The 16,500-nt window shown below is 40.9% G+C and overlaps 1 protein-coding gene across 5 annotated transcripts in view; it reads left to right on the forward strand.

Moving 5' to 3' along the window:
* The window catches only part of LOC110528433 (inter-alpha-trypsin inhibitor heavy chain H3), a 35,676-nt gene extending 19,896 nt beyond the window's left edge, over positions 1-15,780 (forward strand). The window contains exons 13-21 of one of the 5 annotated variants that reach the window (XM_021610488.2): positions 4,602-4,828; positions 7,363-7,446; positions 7,539-7,586; positions 7,926-7,982; positions 8,374-8,481; positions 8,623-8,797; positions 9,440-9,588; positions 15,140-15,221; positions 15,444-15,780. In XM_021610488.2, coding sequence (XP_021466163.2) covers positions 4,602-4,828; positions 7,363-7,446; positions 7,539-7,586; positions 7,926-7,982; positions 8,374-8,481; positions 8,623-8,797; positions 9,440-9,588; positions 15,140-15,221; positions 15,444-15,558 — 1,045 coding nt within the window. In that variant the 3' untranslated portion in view covers positions 15,559-15,780. The remainder of the gene's footprint in view (positions 1-4,601; positions 4,829-7,362; positions 7,447-7,538; positions 7,587-7,925; positions 7,983-8,373; positions 8,482-8,622; positions 8,798-9,439; positions 9,589-15,139; positions 15,222-15,443) is intronic. The other 4 variants (XM_021610489.2, XM_021610490.2, XM_021610491.2 and 1 more) reach the window with 4 other exon arrangements.
* The last annotated feature ends 720 nt before the right edge of the window (positions 15,781-16,500 follow it).

Raw genomic sequence — 16,500 nt, forward strand, 5'->3', positions numbered from 1 at the left:
ACACATTCCTTTGTCTCATGCAGTCCTGCACACTTCTCACATCTAGGCATTTCCCTCCTACACACTGCTGCAATATGCCTGTAAACTTGACACCTAAAACGCCGTAATAGTTTCTGAACAAAAGCTCTCACTGGATAACGAACGCTTCCTACCTTGACCTTATCTAGTATCCACTCTGCATCAAAACTCAGCATGACAGATAATGTCTTCTACGTTTCCCCTCGCTCTCCACCGGATCTACTTCTCACCAAACAGTGGGCGCCACAGACACTGGGAATCCTCCATTTCAACTGATCCCCCTCAACACCTAATGCCACAACCTGTTATCAGTCTATTCAACGGCACCCTGCTCTGGAGAGCAAAAGCATGTCACAATTCTTGTCCCTAATCTTGTAATCCTGAGCGCCCTCTCCCTCTTGGCGGAGGAAATACAATAAATCATTTACGAGTCCACTACGAGTTAATTTCACCAACTCAGCAATCCCCAACCTCTCCACCACCCAGGAGCATACAGATCATATTAAATTACTAGAAAGGCTATGTCATAAACCCTCAAAAATCCACAATGTGGTGTAAATGGAAGCCATGTTGGTTAGGAAGAAATCCAAACCAGTCTAATTGGAATTAATGGCAGTAGAGGTGTCACACCCTGACCTTACAGCTTTTATGTCTCTATTTTGGTTTCGTCAGGGTGTGATTTTGATGGGCATTCTATGTCCCTTTTTCTATGATTTGTATTTCTGTGTGTTTGGCCGGGTGTGGTTCTCAATCAGAGGCAGCTGTCTATTGTTGTCTCTGATTGAAAACCATACTTAGGTAGCCTTTTTCCCACCTGTATTTGTGGGTAGTTGTCCGTTGCCTGTGAGCACTACGTTGGCTTCACGTTTTCGTTTTGATGTTTATTGTTTTGTTGGCGACATCTTATAATAAAGGAGTATGTACGCTCACCATGCTGTGCTTTGGTCCGTTGTTTCCACCTTGTTTCCACGATCGTGACAAGAGGCATAATCCTACTTTTACTTATGCAGGAAAATATAAGTAAGGAATGTGATATCAGAAATTGTGTAATATAGTTGTTGTTAACCTAAAATATTGTAATGTAATTATAAATAGTTTATATAGGTTTTATACAAATGTTCTGTATTAATAGCCTCTACAGTATTCACACTCCATAACTTTTTCCACATTTAGTTGCGTTACAGCCTAAATTTAATTGATAAAATGTAGATTTTTTTCAATGGCCTACACACAATACCCCATAATGTCAAAGTGGAATTATGTTTTTCTTTATGTTTACAAATGAATATAAATAAAAAGCTGGAATGTCTTGTGTCAATAAGTATTCAACCCCTTGGTTATGGCAAGCTTAAATAAGTTCAGAAGTAAAAATGTGCTTAACAAATCATATAATAATTTGCATGGACTGTGCAATAATAGTATTTAACATGATTTTTGAATGTCAACCTCATCTCTGCACCCCACACATACGATTATTTTTAAGGTCCCTCAGTCAAGCAGTCAATTTCAAACACAGATTCAACCACAGGAGGTTTTGTTGCTTTGGGGAGGGTTGTGTGTTTTTTCCCGGGTTTACATTTGCTTTTCTGCTAGTATTTTCCCTTTAAACAATGGCTTGACGTACTTTTGATGTTACCCTAATAAAGTTTAGAAATGTTTGTGAAGGTGTGGTATTGTGTGGCTGTTATTAAGCTTTAGCTAATGCAGACCTATGATATGAAGGAAGTGCGCCCCAGCGATTCAACTGACTCTGACAATTGAACTTGAGGTAAGGAAGACTGTTTCAGACCTACCAGAGTTACTTCTATAATATAACAATATAATGCTTATCTTTATACAAAATATTCTGACCGAACGATAACAAATTACCCTCCTTCTGTATGTCTATAACTGTTTGGCAGACGTAGTAGCCGTCTGACATGAAGAAATGCACGTTGGTGTAATAACATGCCACACATACAGCTCTGGAAAAAAATGAAGAAACCACTGTAAAATGATCCGTTTCTCTGGTTTTACTATTTATAGATACGTGTTTGGGTAAAATGTACATTTTGTTTCATTCTTTAAACTACTGACAACATTTCTCCCAAATTCCAAATAAAAATATTGTAATTTAGAGCATTTACTTGCAGAAAGTTACAACTGGTCAAAATTACAAAAAATATGTCAGACCTTGAATAATGCAAAGAAAATAAGTTCATATTAATAAAAAAAAACACACTTAGGAAGAGTTCAGAAATCAATATTTGGTGGAATAACCCTGATTTTCAATCCCAGCTTTCATACGTCTTGGCATGCTCTCCGTCTTTCACATTGATGTTGGGTGACTTGATGCCACTCCTGGCGCAAAAAAATGAAGCAGCTCGGCTTTGTTTGATGGTTTGTGACCATCTGTCTTCCTCTTGATCACATTCCAGAGGTTTACAATGGGGTTCAGGTCTGGAGATTGGCCTGGCCATGACAGGGTCTTGATCTGGTGGTCTTCCATCCACACCTTGATTGACCTGGCTATGTGGCATGGAGCATTGTCCTGCTGGAAAAACCAAACCTCAGATTTGGGGAACATTGACAGAGCAGAAGGAAGCAAGTTTTCTTCCAGGACAACCTTGTACGTGGCTTGATTCATGTGTCCTTCACAAAGACAAATCTACCTGATTCCAGCCTTGCTGAAGTACCCGCAGATCATCACTGATCCTCCACCAAATTTCACAGTGGGTGCAAGACTCTGTGGCTTGTAGGCCTCTCCAGGTCTTTCACCCAGTGAAATTTGGTGATTAATTTATTGTTTTAGGAAAGGAGTCTAAAAAACAATAAAATAATAACCTATGAAGTTTCCCATGTGCTTCACATTGAAACACCAGGTATAGTGTTTTTGTAATTTGGTATAGGCTGTTTTTAAGGACAGGTAAATGTGGCTCATTTCGCCAATAACCCTTGTTTGTTGATGGCGCTGGCTGCACCAGATCAGATCTGAATGTTTGTTGATGGCGCTGGCTGCGCCAGGTCAGATCTAAATGTTTGTTGATGGCGCTGGCTGCGCCAGGTCAGATCTAAATGTTTGTTGATGGCGCTGGCTGCGCTAAGTCAGATCTGAATGTTTGTTGATGGCGCTGGCTGCGCCAAGTCAGATCTGAATGTTTGTTGATGGCGCTGGCTGCGCCAGGTCAGATCTAAATGTTTGTTGATGGCGCTGGCTGCGCCAGGTCAGATCTGAATGTTTGTTGATGGCGCTGGCTGCGCCAGGTCAGATCTGAATGTTTGTTGATGGCGCTGGCTGCGCCAAGTCAGATCTAAATGTTTGTTGATGGCGCTGGCTGCGCCAGGTCAGATCTAAATGTTTGTTGATGGCGCTGGCTGCGCCAAGTCAGATCTGAATGTTTGTTGATGGCGCTGGCTGCGCCAGGTCAGATCTAAATGTTTGTTGATGGCGCTGGCTGCGCCAGGTCAGATCTGAATGTCCAACACCAACATTTCCTAAATGAAACTAAAACGGCATATTGTTTTTATGAAGATTTTAGAATATTCGCATGAAAATCTGAGGACAATTGGATGGAAACCTAGCTAGTGAGCTAGTCCAGCATCACTTTGGTTATGCCTGTGCATCATGGCACAAAATATATGGAAGTGGAGGTGTTCTAGACAATTATGCCTGTACCATACATTGGCTGATATGGCGATCAGGATTGCAGGTAAATAAAAAGTGTTAGGAAATGTGATAGTTTTTTATTCCATAATTGTCATGACTTCCGCCGAAATTGGTGCCTCTCCTTGTTTGGGCGGCGTTCGGCGGTCGTTGTCACCGGCTTTCTAGCTGCCATCGATCTACGTTTATTTTTCCATTTTTCCATACGTTATAATTTATTCCCTATTTAACCCTCTAGTTCCCACATGGTTTTGTGCGTGTTTGTTCTTTGTTTAGTGTTCAAGACTTTTGTGAGCTGGTGTGTTTTCATTGCGTGGAAATTTTGTTGATTCTTTTCGAGTAAAGTACGTCTTTTACTTAGTTCTGTGTCCTGCGCCTGACTCCGTCCTAACCGCTGCACATTGACACATGACAATACCTCCATTGATGATAATCTTATTGTGATTATGTGGCACAACACAATTTCGTGATTTCACAGATGGACCACTTAAAAGGAGAATTTAACCCAAATCTCTATTTCTTTTATATAAACAGCATACTATAGAAGGGTTTGCTTTCCCATTTTACCCCTAACCAGCGATACACTTTCTTATCCTTGCAGTATGGAGGCTCTGAAAAAACACGGACAAATGCTAAAAACAACAACAAATACTGTATGTCCTATTAGAAATGGAAAAGCTATCAGTTTAGTGATGCAGGTCTTTACATGTTGTACACATATAATTGTGTCATTCAAACTTTATCCGCCGAAATTACAGAAGTTAAATTCTTGAGTGGATTATCCCATTAAAGGTTTTGCAAACAAGGCAAAGAAATATATTTTACTATTTGGTAAATGTTTTATGCAAATAAAATTATTATTGTACTTAAATCATACCTGTGTGTGTGTGTGTGTGTGTGTGTGTGTGTGTGTGTGTGTGTGTGTGTGTGTGTGTTTTAGGGTGCAGTCAAGCGGGAAGGTGAAGGAGAAGGTGAAGAAAGAGGCCCTGGATCTTTGTCTGAAGTACGGCTTTGTGACTCCTCTCACCTCCATGGTGGTCACCAAGCCCCAGGGAGAAGCCTCACAGGTGGCCCACAAGCCCAAGGAGGGAGAGAAGCCTTCAGGATCCAGGCAAGACTTCTCTGGGTCGGGTTTCCAGTTCATGAGTGGAGAAGCCGGATACCCCGGTGAGCAAAACTACCATCATCAATGCAAGCACACCAGCATGCATGCACACACAATAGGTATACACATATGCTTATGTGTGCACTCATACACACACATACTGTCTACAACAGTGAATGACAATTACTGTATGGTGTGAGTCAATGGAGTAAATAAAAGAGCGAATACTGTCAATCTATAAACGTACAATTATAACCTGTATATTGACTTTAAATATACTACATGAACAAAATCTCATTCCAAAATCATGGGAATTCATATGGAGTTGGTCCATCTTTTGCTGGAATAACAGCCTCCACTCTTCTGGGATGGCTTTCCACTAGATGTTGGAACATTGCTGCAGGGACTTGCTTCCATTCAGCCACAAGAGCATTAGTGAGGTCGGGAAGTGATGTTGGGAGATTAAGCCTCTGTTCCAATTCATCCCAAAGGTGTTCGATGGGTTTGAGATCAGGGCTCTATGCAGGCCAATCAAGTTCTTCCACACTGATCTTGACAAACCTTTTCTGCATGGACCTCCCATTGTGCACGGGGGCATAATCGTGCTGAAACAGGAAAGGGCCTTCCTCAAACTGTTGCCACAAAGTTGGAAACACATAATTGTCTAGGATGTCATTGTATGCCATAGCATTAATATTTCCCTTCACTGGAACTAAGGGGCCTAGCCTGAACCATGGAAAACAGCCCCAGACCATTATTCCTCCTCCACCAAACTTTACAGTTGGTACTACGCATTGGGGCAGGTAGTGTTCTCCTGCCATCAGCCAAACCCAGATTAATCTGGTCGAACTGCCAGATGGTGAAGCGTGATTCATCACACCAGTAAACAAGTTTCCACGACTCCATATTCCAATGGCGGCGAGCTGGTTCAACCGACGCTTGGCGTTGAGCATTGTGATCTTAAGCTTGTGTGTGACTGCTCGGCCTGGAAACCCATTTCATGAATCTTCCGACTAACAGTTTTTGTGCTGACGTTGCTTCCAGGGGCAGTTTGGAACTTGGTAGTGAGTGTTGCAACCGGGGACAGACAATTTTTACACACTACGCGCTTCACCACTCTGCGGCCCCGTTCTGTAAGCTTGTACCACTTTGTGGCTGAGACATTGTTACTCGTAGACGTTTCCACTTCACAATAACAGCACTTACAGTTGACCGGGGCAACTCTAGCAGGGCAGAAATTTGACGAAGTGACTTGTTGGAAAGGTGACATCCTATGACGGTGCCACGTTGAACGTCACTGAGCTCATCAGTAAGGCCATTCTACTGACTGAAATAGCCGAATCCACTAATTTGAAGGGCTGTCCACATACCCTATATATATACAAAAGTATGTTTTCTGTTTACCAGGGCCCCCTGCACAGCAAGTGTCAGATTAAGGTGGTTAAACAAATAACCTACCCCTAATTTTAATCTTCAATCTTCGCTGGGATATTCACTTCAGGATTTCCGGAAAAAAGGTGGCTTTGAGAAAGTTGCTTGAATTTCTCAACCCTTACTGCTATTAATCCATACAAATGCATACTGTACATACATGGCAAAACAATCAAAATGAAGTATGTTTTGAAACGTCTGAAATACATCTGAGAGATATAGTAAAGTCCTGGGGAAAAAAATCTATAATTGTGTATGATAGTCTATGTGGAAAAAACCCTATCAGCTCCAATTCATTTTACCCCAGAGTTATTTTGTTGGGAGTTCGGCATCCTTGGGTCCTGTACAGTTTGTGAGCGTCATTGTACACAACAGACGACGTGCGTGCGTGTTCGTGAGAGAATACGGTCTTAATTGTTTGTAGCTCAAACCGTTGTAGCTTAAACACTGCTCTAGGTTAGCTCCCATCCACCGCACAGGCAAATGGATGCATTGTAATGAGACGTGTCGCATGCAAGATCCTGGAAGTCTATAATTCAAACTCACAGATCTTGACAGTAATTTAACAGCATCGACATTCATCTTACAGCTGGAATCCATAGTGGTGAAACTGCCAAGTCCGTTTGCGATATTACAACAACAAAGACGGTACTTCAAACAACAAACACTCGACAAGGACATCATTGTATGTAGTAACAAAACTATAACAAATAGCCTGGGCTGCCAGTGGCGCTGATTCGCCTATTGCGGGACTCAGCGTTAAAGGCCCAGTGCAGTCAAAAACATGAATATCTTATGTTTTATTTCCAGAGTGGACAAAACATTTAGAACACCTTCCTAATATTGAGTTGAATGTTTGTACACTCAGTGTATACAAACACTGAAACCACTATAAATAGCATCAGGATCAGTGTGATCAGGTTTAGATTAGTATAGGTAGATGCAATGATTAAAATGAAATCAAATCAAATCTACATTTTGTTAAAGTGTGATTTTTAAACAAAATAATTGTCACAATACTGTACACTTACTAGCATAACAAAAAGGGGAGTCAAAATGTGTAGAGGGACAACATTCCAACAAAAAAAATGTCAACAACAGTAGAGAGATGCTATATTAGTGCAATGGCCCAACGCTATTAAGCCAATGCACTTTCGTGGATCAGTAGGAGGAGGTGGTGGAGTAGGAGGAGCAGGTGGTGGAGTAGGAGGAGCAGGGGGAGGAGCAGGAGGAGCAGGACAAAGAATAGGCAAGTGACTACTGTATCTTTCCCCTACATCATAGCTCCACTTGTTGAACATCAGTTTAGTTGTGCTCAACGTGTGATGTCTTTTGTCTTAGGCTTGCTGTTTGATGCTGTGGAGGATTCATATTCTGCCTATATAATGGGTAATTGTTCCACGTTATAAAATAATTGCAGAATATGTTTTGTCTGTTTGTGCTGTCTGTGTGTAGAGCCATGCCTGTTTAAATGCCCTCACTGACCAACTGATTGACTGTACGGTATGTGTGGTGCGTGTGTGTGTGCGTGCGTGCATTTGTGTATGTGTGCGCACGAGTGCGTGTCTGGCTGGCCGGACGTCTGTGTGTGTGTGTGTGTGTGTGTGTGTGTGTGTGTGTGTGTGTGTGTGTGTGTGTGTGTGTGTAGGATCCTTTGTGTAATGTTCTGACTGTGTGTAGGATTGTCTTTGTAAATGATCTCTCATCTTACATTTTCAACTGAAATAGAGGAACATCAACCAACTCACTCAACTAAAACTGCAACTAGAGCTACACCTACAACTGGTACTGCAATAATTGTTTCTTTTTTGTTTGATTAAGATGATGCTGTTTTTTCATAAACTAATTATCCTCATCTCTCTACCCTCTGCATCATATCTCTCTGTCTCTGTCTCTGTCTCTGTCTCTGTCTCTGTCTCTCTCTCAATTACATTTTCAATTTAATGGTCTCTATTGGCATGGGAAATATATGTTTACATTGCGAAGCAAGCAAAATAGATAATAAACAAAGTAAAATATATATATATATATATATATATATATATATATATATATATATATTGTATAGTAAACATTACACTCGCAGAAGTTCCAAAGGAATAAAGACTTCAAATGTCCTCTTTCTCTCTCACACTCTCACTCACTCACTCACTCACTCACTCACTCACTCACTCAGTGAGTTCTCCCCTGAGGTTGCTGTTGCCAGCTGAGGATCAGGCCCTACCACTGTGCTATGACATCCCTGTGGCTCTCTCGCTCAGACTCCTAAAGGACCCCAACAATGGTGACCTGACCTTAGATATCAAATGTTCTTCAATGCCTTACTTCATTCATTCGTAAATTCATTAATTCCTTGACCTGTCCACATTATCCCCTCACTCCTCAAACATCTTTGAATGAATGAATGGTGTCCATCTTTTCCCAGAGTTGTCTATGAACGGTCAGCTTGGACAATCAGCCAGCGCAGGCTACCAGAAGATTGTGATCCACTACAAAAACAATCAACATATTGAGTTAGACACCACAGTCATCACCTTCAACAATGGACAGGATGCAACATATTTCTCCTGGAGTCTGAAAATCAATCACAAAACAGACAGGTTCTGAATCACAGACAAACTACAGACCTTCTGATATAAGTCATTTTGTGCTACAGTATTGTTTGTTTCTGTGATTAGATTTCTGCTTCAGCTTATAATTATATTATAATGAGTGAGTATATCCCCCCCCCACACACACACACTTCCAGAACAGCCACAATTCTTCGGGGAATGGACTCTACTAGGTGTCAAAAGCATTCCACAAGAATGCTGGCCCATGTTGACCCCAATGCTACACACAGGAAACTGTTGAGCATGAAAAACCCATCAGCGTTGCAGTTCTTCACACACTCAAACTTGTGCACATACCCCGTACAATGGCACTTAATTCTTTGGTCTTGCCCATTCACCATCTAAATGGCACACATACACAATCCATGTCTTAATTTTCTCAAGGTTTAAAAATCCTTCTTTAACATGTTTCCTCCCCTTCATCTACACTGATTAACAAGTAACATCAATAAGGGATCATGGCTTTCACTTGAGTTCACCTGGTCAATCTATGTAATGAAAAGAGCAGGTGTTCTTAATGTTTTGTGCACTCAGAGTACATTACTTAAGTTGCCTTTCTACATTTATACATTTGGTCAAAATAGATATTTACTTTTTTTGTCAATTGAATTGATATGTCACTTCCTGCAGTGTGTCTCTGATCCTACGGGACAAGGAGGTGGACATCACCATAGGGTTGACACGGATCATCATCATGCTCTATGAGAGGAATGGAATTAGTTTCCTGTGGCCCGTGCTGAGGCAGCGCCCAACGGGAGGCAATATTATGGGGATCGTGGGTGAGTGAAACATTATCAGTTAGGACTACATTCCACTTCATATTCCTTTGTTTCTATGTGAGTGATTACATTTTTTGAGACGCTTTTGAAAAAAAACAAGTACTCTAACTAGGAAATGTGCCCTAAAGAATTCCCACTATGGATGCTCACTAAATTGATGAAAATACAGTAGTTAATGACACAGTATGCTGTTTAGCACTCACTTTTATCCAAAGCGACTTAAACATGCATGCATACATTTTACGTACGGGTGGTCCCAGGAATCAAACCCTCGACTCTACCAACTGAGCTATAGAGGAACACTCTTGATTTATTGTAGCAGGGGATAGATTTTAACAAGGCTAATCTGAAAACAAGGCTCCCTAAATGTTATCAGCATTTCGAATGTGCGACATGGGCTGGCAAAGTCCTGGACCATTGTTACTCTAACTTCCGCGACGCATACAAAGCACTCTGTCGTGTCTTTGGCATCATTAAAGTGAAGACTGTTATTTTATCAAATCAATTCTCTGTTATTATTATTACGTGACTAAACAAATCATGTAAATGTAATTAACTAGGAAGCCGGGGCACCAAGGAAAATCTTCAGATTACAAAGTTATAATTTTCCTAATATAACATTTCAGATATTTTAATATCTGGTCAATTAGTCTTCTAATTAATGAATTGTTCTTCACCTCACGTTAGTCTCATTCCAAACATTGGTTATAACATTGGTTATCTGCACGAACCCAGCCTTCACTATGAATCATCCAGACATCAATTGTCTAAATCATTTATTTACTAAATAAATAAATAATCACAGAAATGCATAAACAACAAACAAAGTAGATATGGTTACAAGGAAATGATAGGGGATGTTCCCTAGTGGGCTAAACCGATATGACGGTTTGGTAGACAAAGGGACTGAGAAGGGTGCAAAAGACAAAAGACACTGCACAGTTGATAATTATTAATTGAAATGCTAATCCTTTGCACATGAACACTCACTAATTCGGAAATAATTGCAGAAGTCGAGGATTGGTAGGATGGTCAGTTTTACAAGGGTATGTTTGGCAGCATGAGTGAAGGATGCTTTGTTGCGAAATAGGAAGCCAATTCTAGATTTAACTTTGGATTGGAGATGTTTGATGTGGGTCTGGAAGTAGAGTTTACAGTCCAACCAGACACCTAGGTATGTGTAGCTGTCCACGTATTCTAAGTCAGAGCCATCCAGAGTAGTGATGTTGGACAGGTGGGCAGGTGCAGGCAGTGATCGGTTGAAGAGCATGCATTTAGTTTTACTTGTATTTAAGAGCAATTGGAGGCCAAGGAAGGAGAGTTGTATGGCATTGAAGCTTGCCTGGAGGGTTGTTAACACAGTGTCCAAAGAAGGGCCAGAAGTATACAGAATGGTGTCGTCTGCGTAGAGGTGGATCAGAGACTCACCAGCAGCATGTTTTGGGTAGCATCGAGCAACAACATTGATGTATACGCTGATTCAATGAGTGAGTTTATTAGCAAGTGCATCGGTGATGTTGTACCCACGGCGATGATGAAAACCTTCCCCAACCAGAAACCGTGGATTGATGGCAGCATTGGTACAAAACTGAAAGCACAAACAACTGCTTTTAACTTCTTAGGGCTGCAATCCCGTTAACGGGATGATATGACAACAGCCAGTGAAAGTGCAGGGTGCCAAATTCAAAACAACAGAAATCTCATAATTAAAATTCCTCAAACATACATGTATCTTATACCGTTTTAAAGGTAATCTTGTTGTTAATCCCACCACAGTGTCCAATTTCAAATAGGCGTTACAGCGAAAGCACCACAAACTATTATGTTAGGTGACCACCAACTCACAGAAAAACATTTTTCCTACCAAAGAGAGCAGTCACAAAAAGCACAAATAGAGATAAAATGAATCACTAACATTTGATCATCTTCATCAGATGACACTCATAGGACTTCGTGTTACACAATACATGTATGTTTTGTTTGATAAAGTTCATATTTATATCAAAAAATCTGAGTTTACATTGGCGCGTTACATTCACAAGTTCCAAAAGCATCCAGTGATTTTGCAAAGCCACATCAATTCAACAGAAATACTCATCATAAATGTAGATGAAAATACAAGATATACACATGGAATTAGAGATATACCTCTCCTTAATGCAACCATTGTGTTCGATTTAAAAAAAACGTAAGGAAAAAGCCAACCTTGCAATAATCTGAGACGGCGCTCAGAAAATAAATACAATTATCCGCCATGTTGGAGTCAACAGAAATCAGAAATCACATTATAAATATTCCCTTACCTTTGATGATCTTCATCAGAATGCACTCACAGGAATCCTAGTTCCACAATTGTTCGATAATGTCCATTATTTATGTCCAAGTAGCTACTTTTGTTTGCATTTTTAGTACACAAATCCAAACGCAAGTGCAGGTCCATCCGGACGTCGGACGAAAACTTCAAAATATTATGTTATAGATCGAAGAAACTGGTCAAACTAAGTATATAATTAATCTTTAGGGTGTTGTATTCATAAATCTTCAATGAAGTTCCAACCGGAGAATTCCTTTGTGTGTAGAGAAGCCATGGAATGCTGGTCGCTATCATGTGAATTGTGCATGACCAGGACCTGGCTCTCTTCCAGACATCTGACTCATTCAGCTCTCATTCAGCTCCACAACACAGTAGAAGCCTCATTCAAGTTTCTAACGACGGTTGACATCTAGTGGAAGCCCTAGGAAGTGCACGTTCATCCATATCCCACTGTGAATTCAATAGGGGCTGGGTTGAAAATCGACCAACCTCAGATTTCTCACTTCCTGTTTGGATCTTCTCAGGTTTTTGCCTGCCATGTGAGTTCTGTTATACTCACAGACATCATTCAAACAGTTTTAGAAACGTCAGTGTTTTCTATCCAATAATAATAATGATATGAATATATTAGCAACTGTGACTGAGGAGCAGGCCGTTTACTCTGGGCACCTTTCATCCAAACTACTCAATACTGCAGCCATAAGAAGTTTTAATCAGGGCAAGGCGACCGGAAACATGACCGAATACAAACAGTGTTGCTATTCCCTCCGCAAGGCAATCAAACAAGCTAAGCGTCAGTATAGAGGCAAAGTAGAGTCGCAATTCAACGGCTCAGACACGAGAGGTATGTGGCAGAGTCTACAGTCAATCGTGGACTACAAAAAAAAAAACAGCCCCGTCGCGGACCACGATGTCTTGCCCCCATGCAAACTAAACAACTTATTGGATTGCTTTGAGGACAATACAGTGCCACCGACACGGCCCACTACCAAAACTTGGGGGCTCTCCTTCACTGCAGCTAACATGAGTCAAAAATGTAACATGTTAACCCTCGCAAGGCTGCCGGCCCAGACGGCATCCCTAGCCGCGTCCTCAGAGCATATGCAGACCAGCTGGCTGGTGTGTTTACGGACATATTCAATCAATCCCTATCCCAGTCTGCTGTTCCCACATGCTTCAAGAGGGCCACCATTGTTCCTGTTCCCAAGAAAGCTAAGGTAACTGAGCTAAACGACTATCACCCCGCAGCACTCACTTCCGTCATCATGAAGTGCTTTGAGAGACTAGTCAAGGATCATATCACCTCCACCCTACCTGACACCCTAGACCCACTCCAATTTGCTTACCGCCCCAACAGGTCCACAGACGACGCAATCCCACTGCACACTGCCCTAACCCATCTGGACAAGAAGAATGCCTATGTAACAATGCTGTTCATCGACTCCAGCTCAGCATTTAACACCATAGTACCCTCCAAACTCATCATTTAGCTCGAGACCCTGGGTCTCGACACCGCCCTGTGCAACTGGGTCCTGTACTTTCTGACAGGACGCCCCCAGGTGGTGAGGGGAGGAAGCAAAAGTGCCTCTTCAACCTCAGGAGGCTGAAGAAATTTGTCTTGTCACCAAAAACACACAAACTCTTACAGATGCACAATTGAGAGCATCCTGTCATACTGACTCAGGGGCGGGGCGGCAGGGTAGCCTAGTGGTTAGAGCATTGGACTTGAACTTGCAACCGGAAGGTTGCAAGTTCAAATCCCCAAGCTGACAAGGTACAAATCTGTCATTCTGCCCCTGAACAGGCAGTTAACCCGCTGTTCCTAGGCCGTCATTGAAAATAAGAATTTGTTCTTAACTGACTTGCCTAGTTAAATATAAAGGTTAAAAAAATTATACAAAAATATCTAGCCACTTTAACTTCGCTAGGGTAGGGGGCACTATTTTCACTTCCGGATGAAAAGCGTGCCCAAAGTAAACTGCCTGCTACTCAGGCCCAGAAGCTAGGATATGCATATAATTGGTAGATTTGGGTAGAAAACACTCTCAAGTTTTCGAAACTGTTAAAATAATGTCTATGAGTATAACTGAACTGATTAGGCAGGTGAAAACCTGAGAAAAATCCATCCAGGAAATTTACGGATACTATTTGGATTTTTCGTCTGCCTGTTGTGACTGCGTTTGAGCCTGTGGATTACTGAACAAAACATGCGAACAAAACTGAGGTTTTTGGATGTAAAGAGAGACTTTATCGAACAAAACTAACATTTATTGAGTAAATTAATGTCTTGTGAGTGCAACCATATGAAGATCATCAAAGGTAAGTGATTAATTTTATCTCTATTTCTGACTTTGCTGGTTACTGTTTGTAATGATTTGTCTGCTGGGCACTGTTCTCAGATAATCGCATGGTATGCTTTCGCCTTAAAGCCTTTTTGAAATCTGACACCGTGGTTGGACTAACAAGAAGTTAATCTTTAAACTGATGTTTTACACTTGTATGCTTTGTGAATTTTTATAGTGAGTGTTTCTGTTTTTGAATTTGGTGCTCTGCAATTTCATTGGAAGTTGGCCAGGTGGGACGCTAGTGTCCCACGTACCCTAGTGAGGTTAATAATAAAAAATTGGATATAATAAATGTATCACTTTAAACAATGCCACTTTATATAATGTTTACACACACTACATTACTCATCTCATATGTATATACTGTACTCTATACCATCTACTGCATCTTGCCTATGCCGTTCTGCAATCGCTCATCCATATGTATATGTACATATTCTTATTCGTTCCTTTACTCTTTTTATTTTATTTTTTTTATTTTACCTTTATTTAACCAGGTAGGCAAGTTGAGAACAAGTTCTCATTTACAATTGCGACCTAGCCAAGATAAAGCAAAGCAGTTCGTCAGATACAACGACACAGAGTTACACATGGAGTAAAACAAACATACAGTCAATAATACAGTATAAACAAGTCTATATACAATGTGAGCAAATGAGGTGAGAAGGGAAGTAGTTAAGGTAGTTGTTGTGAAATTGTTAGATTACTTGTTAGATATTACTGCATGGTCGGAACTAGAAGCACAAGCATTTCGCTACACTGGCATTAACATCTGCTAACCATGTGTATGTGACCAATAACATTTGATTTGATTTGATTAGAGCTACAGAGGACCACCTGCTCATACTGTCCATTTGATCCATGGTGACAGTATTTGTACTGTGTGTTACAGCCCGTCCACCTGTTGCCTATGAGGAGGTCCAGGGAACAACAATGAAACTGAAGATTCAGGACAAAGAAGTAGAAGTCTCCAGGTAAGATCAACTGTCTATCAGAAACTAACTGCATGTATAGTGATCTTGACTGTTCAGAGGATGTGTGTCTTCAGCAATAATGTGTCTTTAGTGTATTTATTGAGTTTATATTTTGATGATTATGTTTAATTGTATAGTTCTGTGAGAATAGTTAGGGAAACTGAAGTGTACTGTATATGCTAAGAACCTTGTGTGTGTGTTTTTTTGTGTTTTTTTTTGTAGGGACTCTGCTGTGGATCTCAGTGTTCGCTCTGCCCCCACCGTGGCATGCTGGTTGCTGCCTCTTCAGTCTGCCCTACAGGGGGAGCTAGCTGACTTTACCGTCACACAACTCTAACTGACCATGTAATTGCTCCCATCACCAACTAATCAACACTATACATACAGTAATTCTGTTCTAGAATTAAGAAGATAAACAATAAAGCCGGAGGTTTCTTTATAGAGTCCAATGAGTTCACATAATAACACAATATTCATTGTTGAATAAATGGATCCTTTTTTGAACAATGACAACTTTTGTGTTGCATTCCACACTCTTCAATAAATAATGTTTTTATGACTAAACTCAAGCGAAGGATCAATATAGAACAAAACATACTTGGCACCATGAACACACATACACACTCTCTCTCACACACACACACTCACATACTGTATGCGAGCACACACACACACACACACACACACACACACACACACACACACACACACACACACACACACACAAGCCTATTGTGTGCCTGTATTTGCATTAATTTTTCACTCTCTGACTTCCGTTTACACTGAGGTCAGTAGCTGTTTGCACTGGGTGGGTCTGGGAGGTTGTGGGTCACCATGTTCATAGCATGGACATTAAACATTCTCTATTTACAGCTAACCATAATTTTATCAGCTGTGATCTTAGAAGTCATGTGTGTATCATCCCCACCAGGGAAAAGCTATTAAGCAATCCAGGAATGCATTTCTGTAATAGTTCTCTTGAAGTAAGGTCACTAATACATTTTACAGGACACCCTGCTGAAGGAAACAAACTGAACAGGAAAACTGTGCCTTGAACCACTACAATATGGGGTGGGAGGGTAGCCTGGTGGATAGAGCGTTGGACTAGTAAGCAGGAGGTTGCAAGTTCAAACCCCCGAGCTGACAAGGTACAAATCTGTCATTCTGTCCCTGAACAGGCAGTTAACCCACTGTTCCTAGGCTGTTATTGAAAATAAGAATTTGTGCTTAACTGACTTGCCTAGTAAAATAAAAAAAAATCACTGATATTTTCACTAAA

This window comes from Oncorhynchus mykiss, chromosome 7, assembly GCF_013265735.2.
Source record: "Oncorhynchus mykiss isolate Arlee chromosome 7, USDA_OmykA_1.1, whole genome shotgun sequence".
NCBI lineage: Eukaryota > Metazoa > Chordata > Actinopteri > Salmoniformes > Salmonidae > Oncorhynchus > Oncorhynchus mykiss.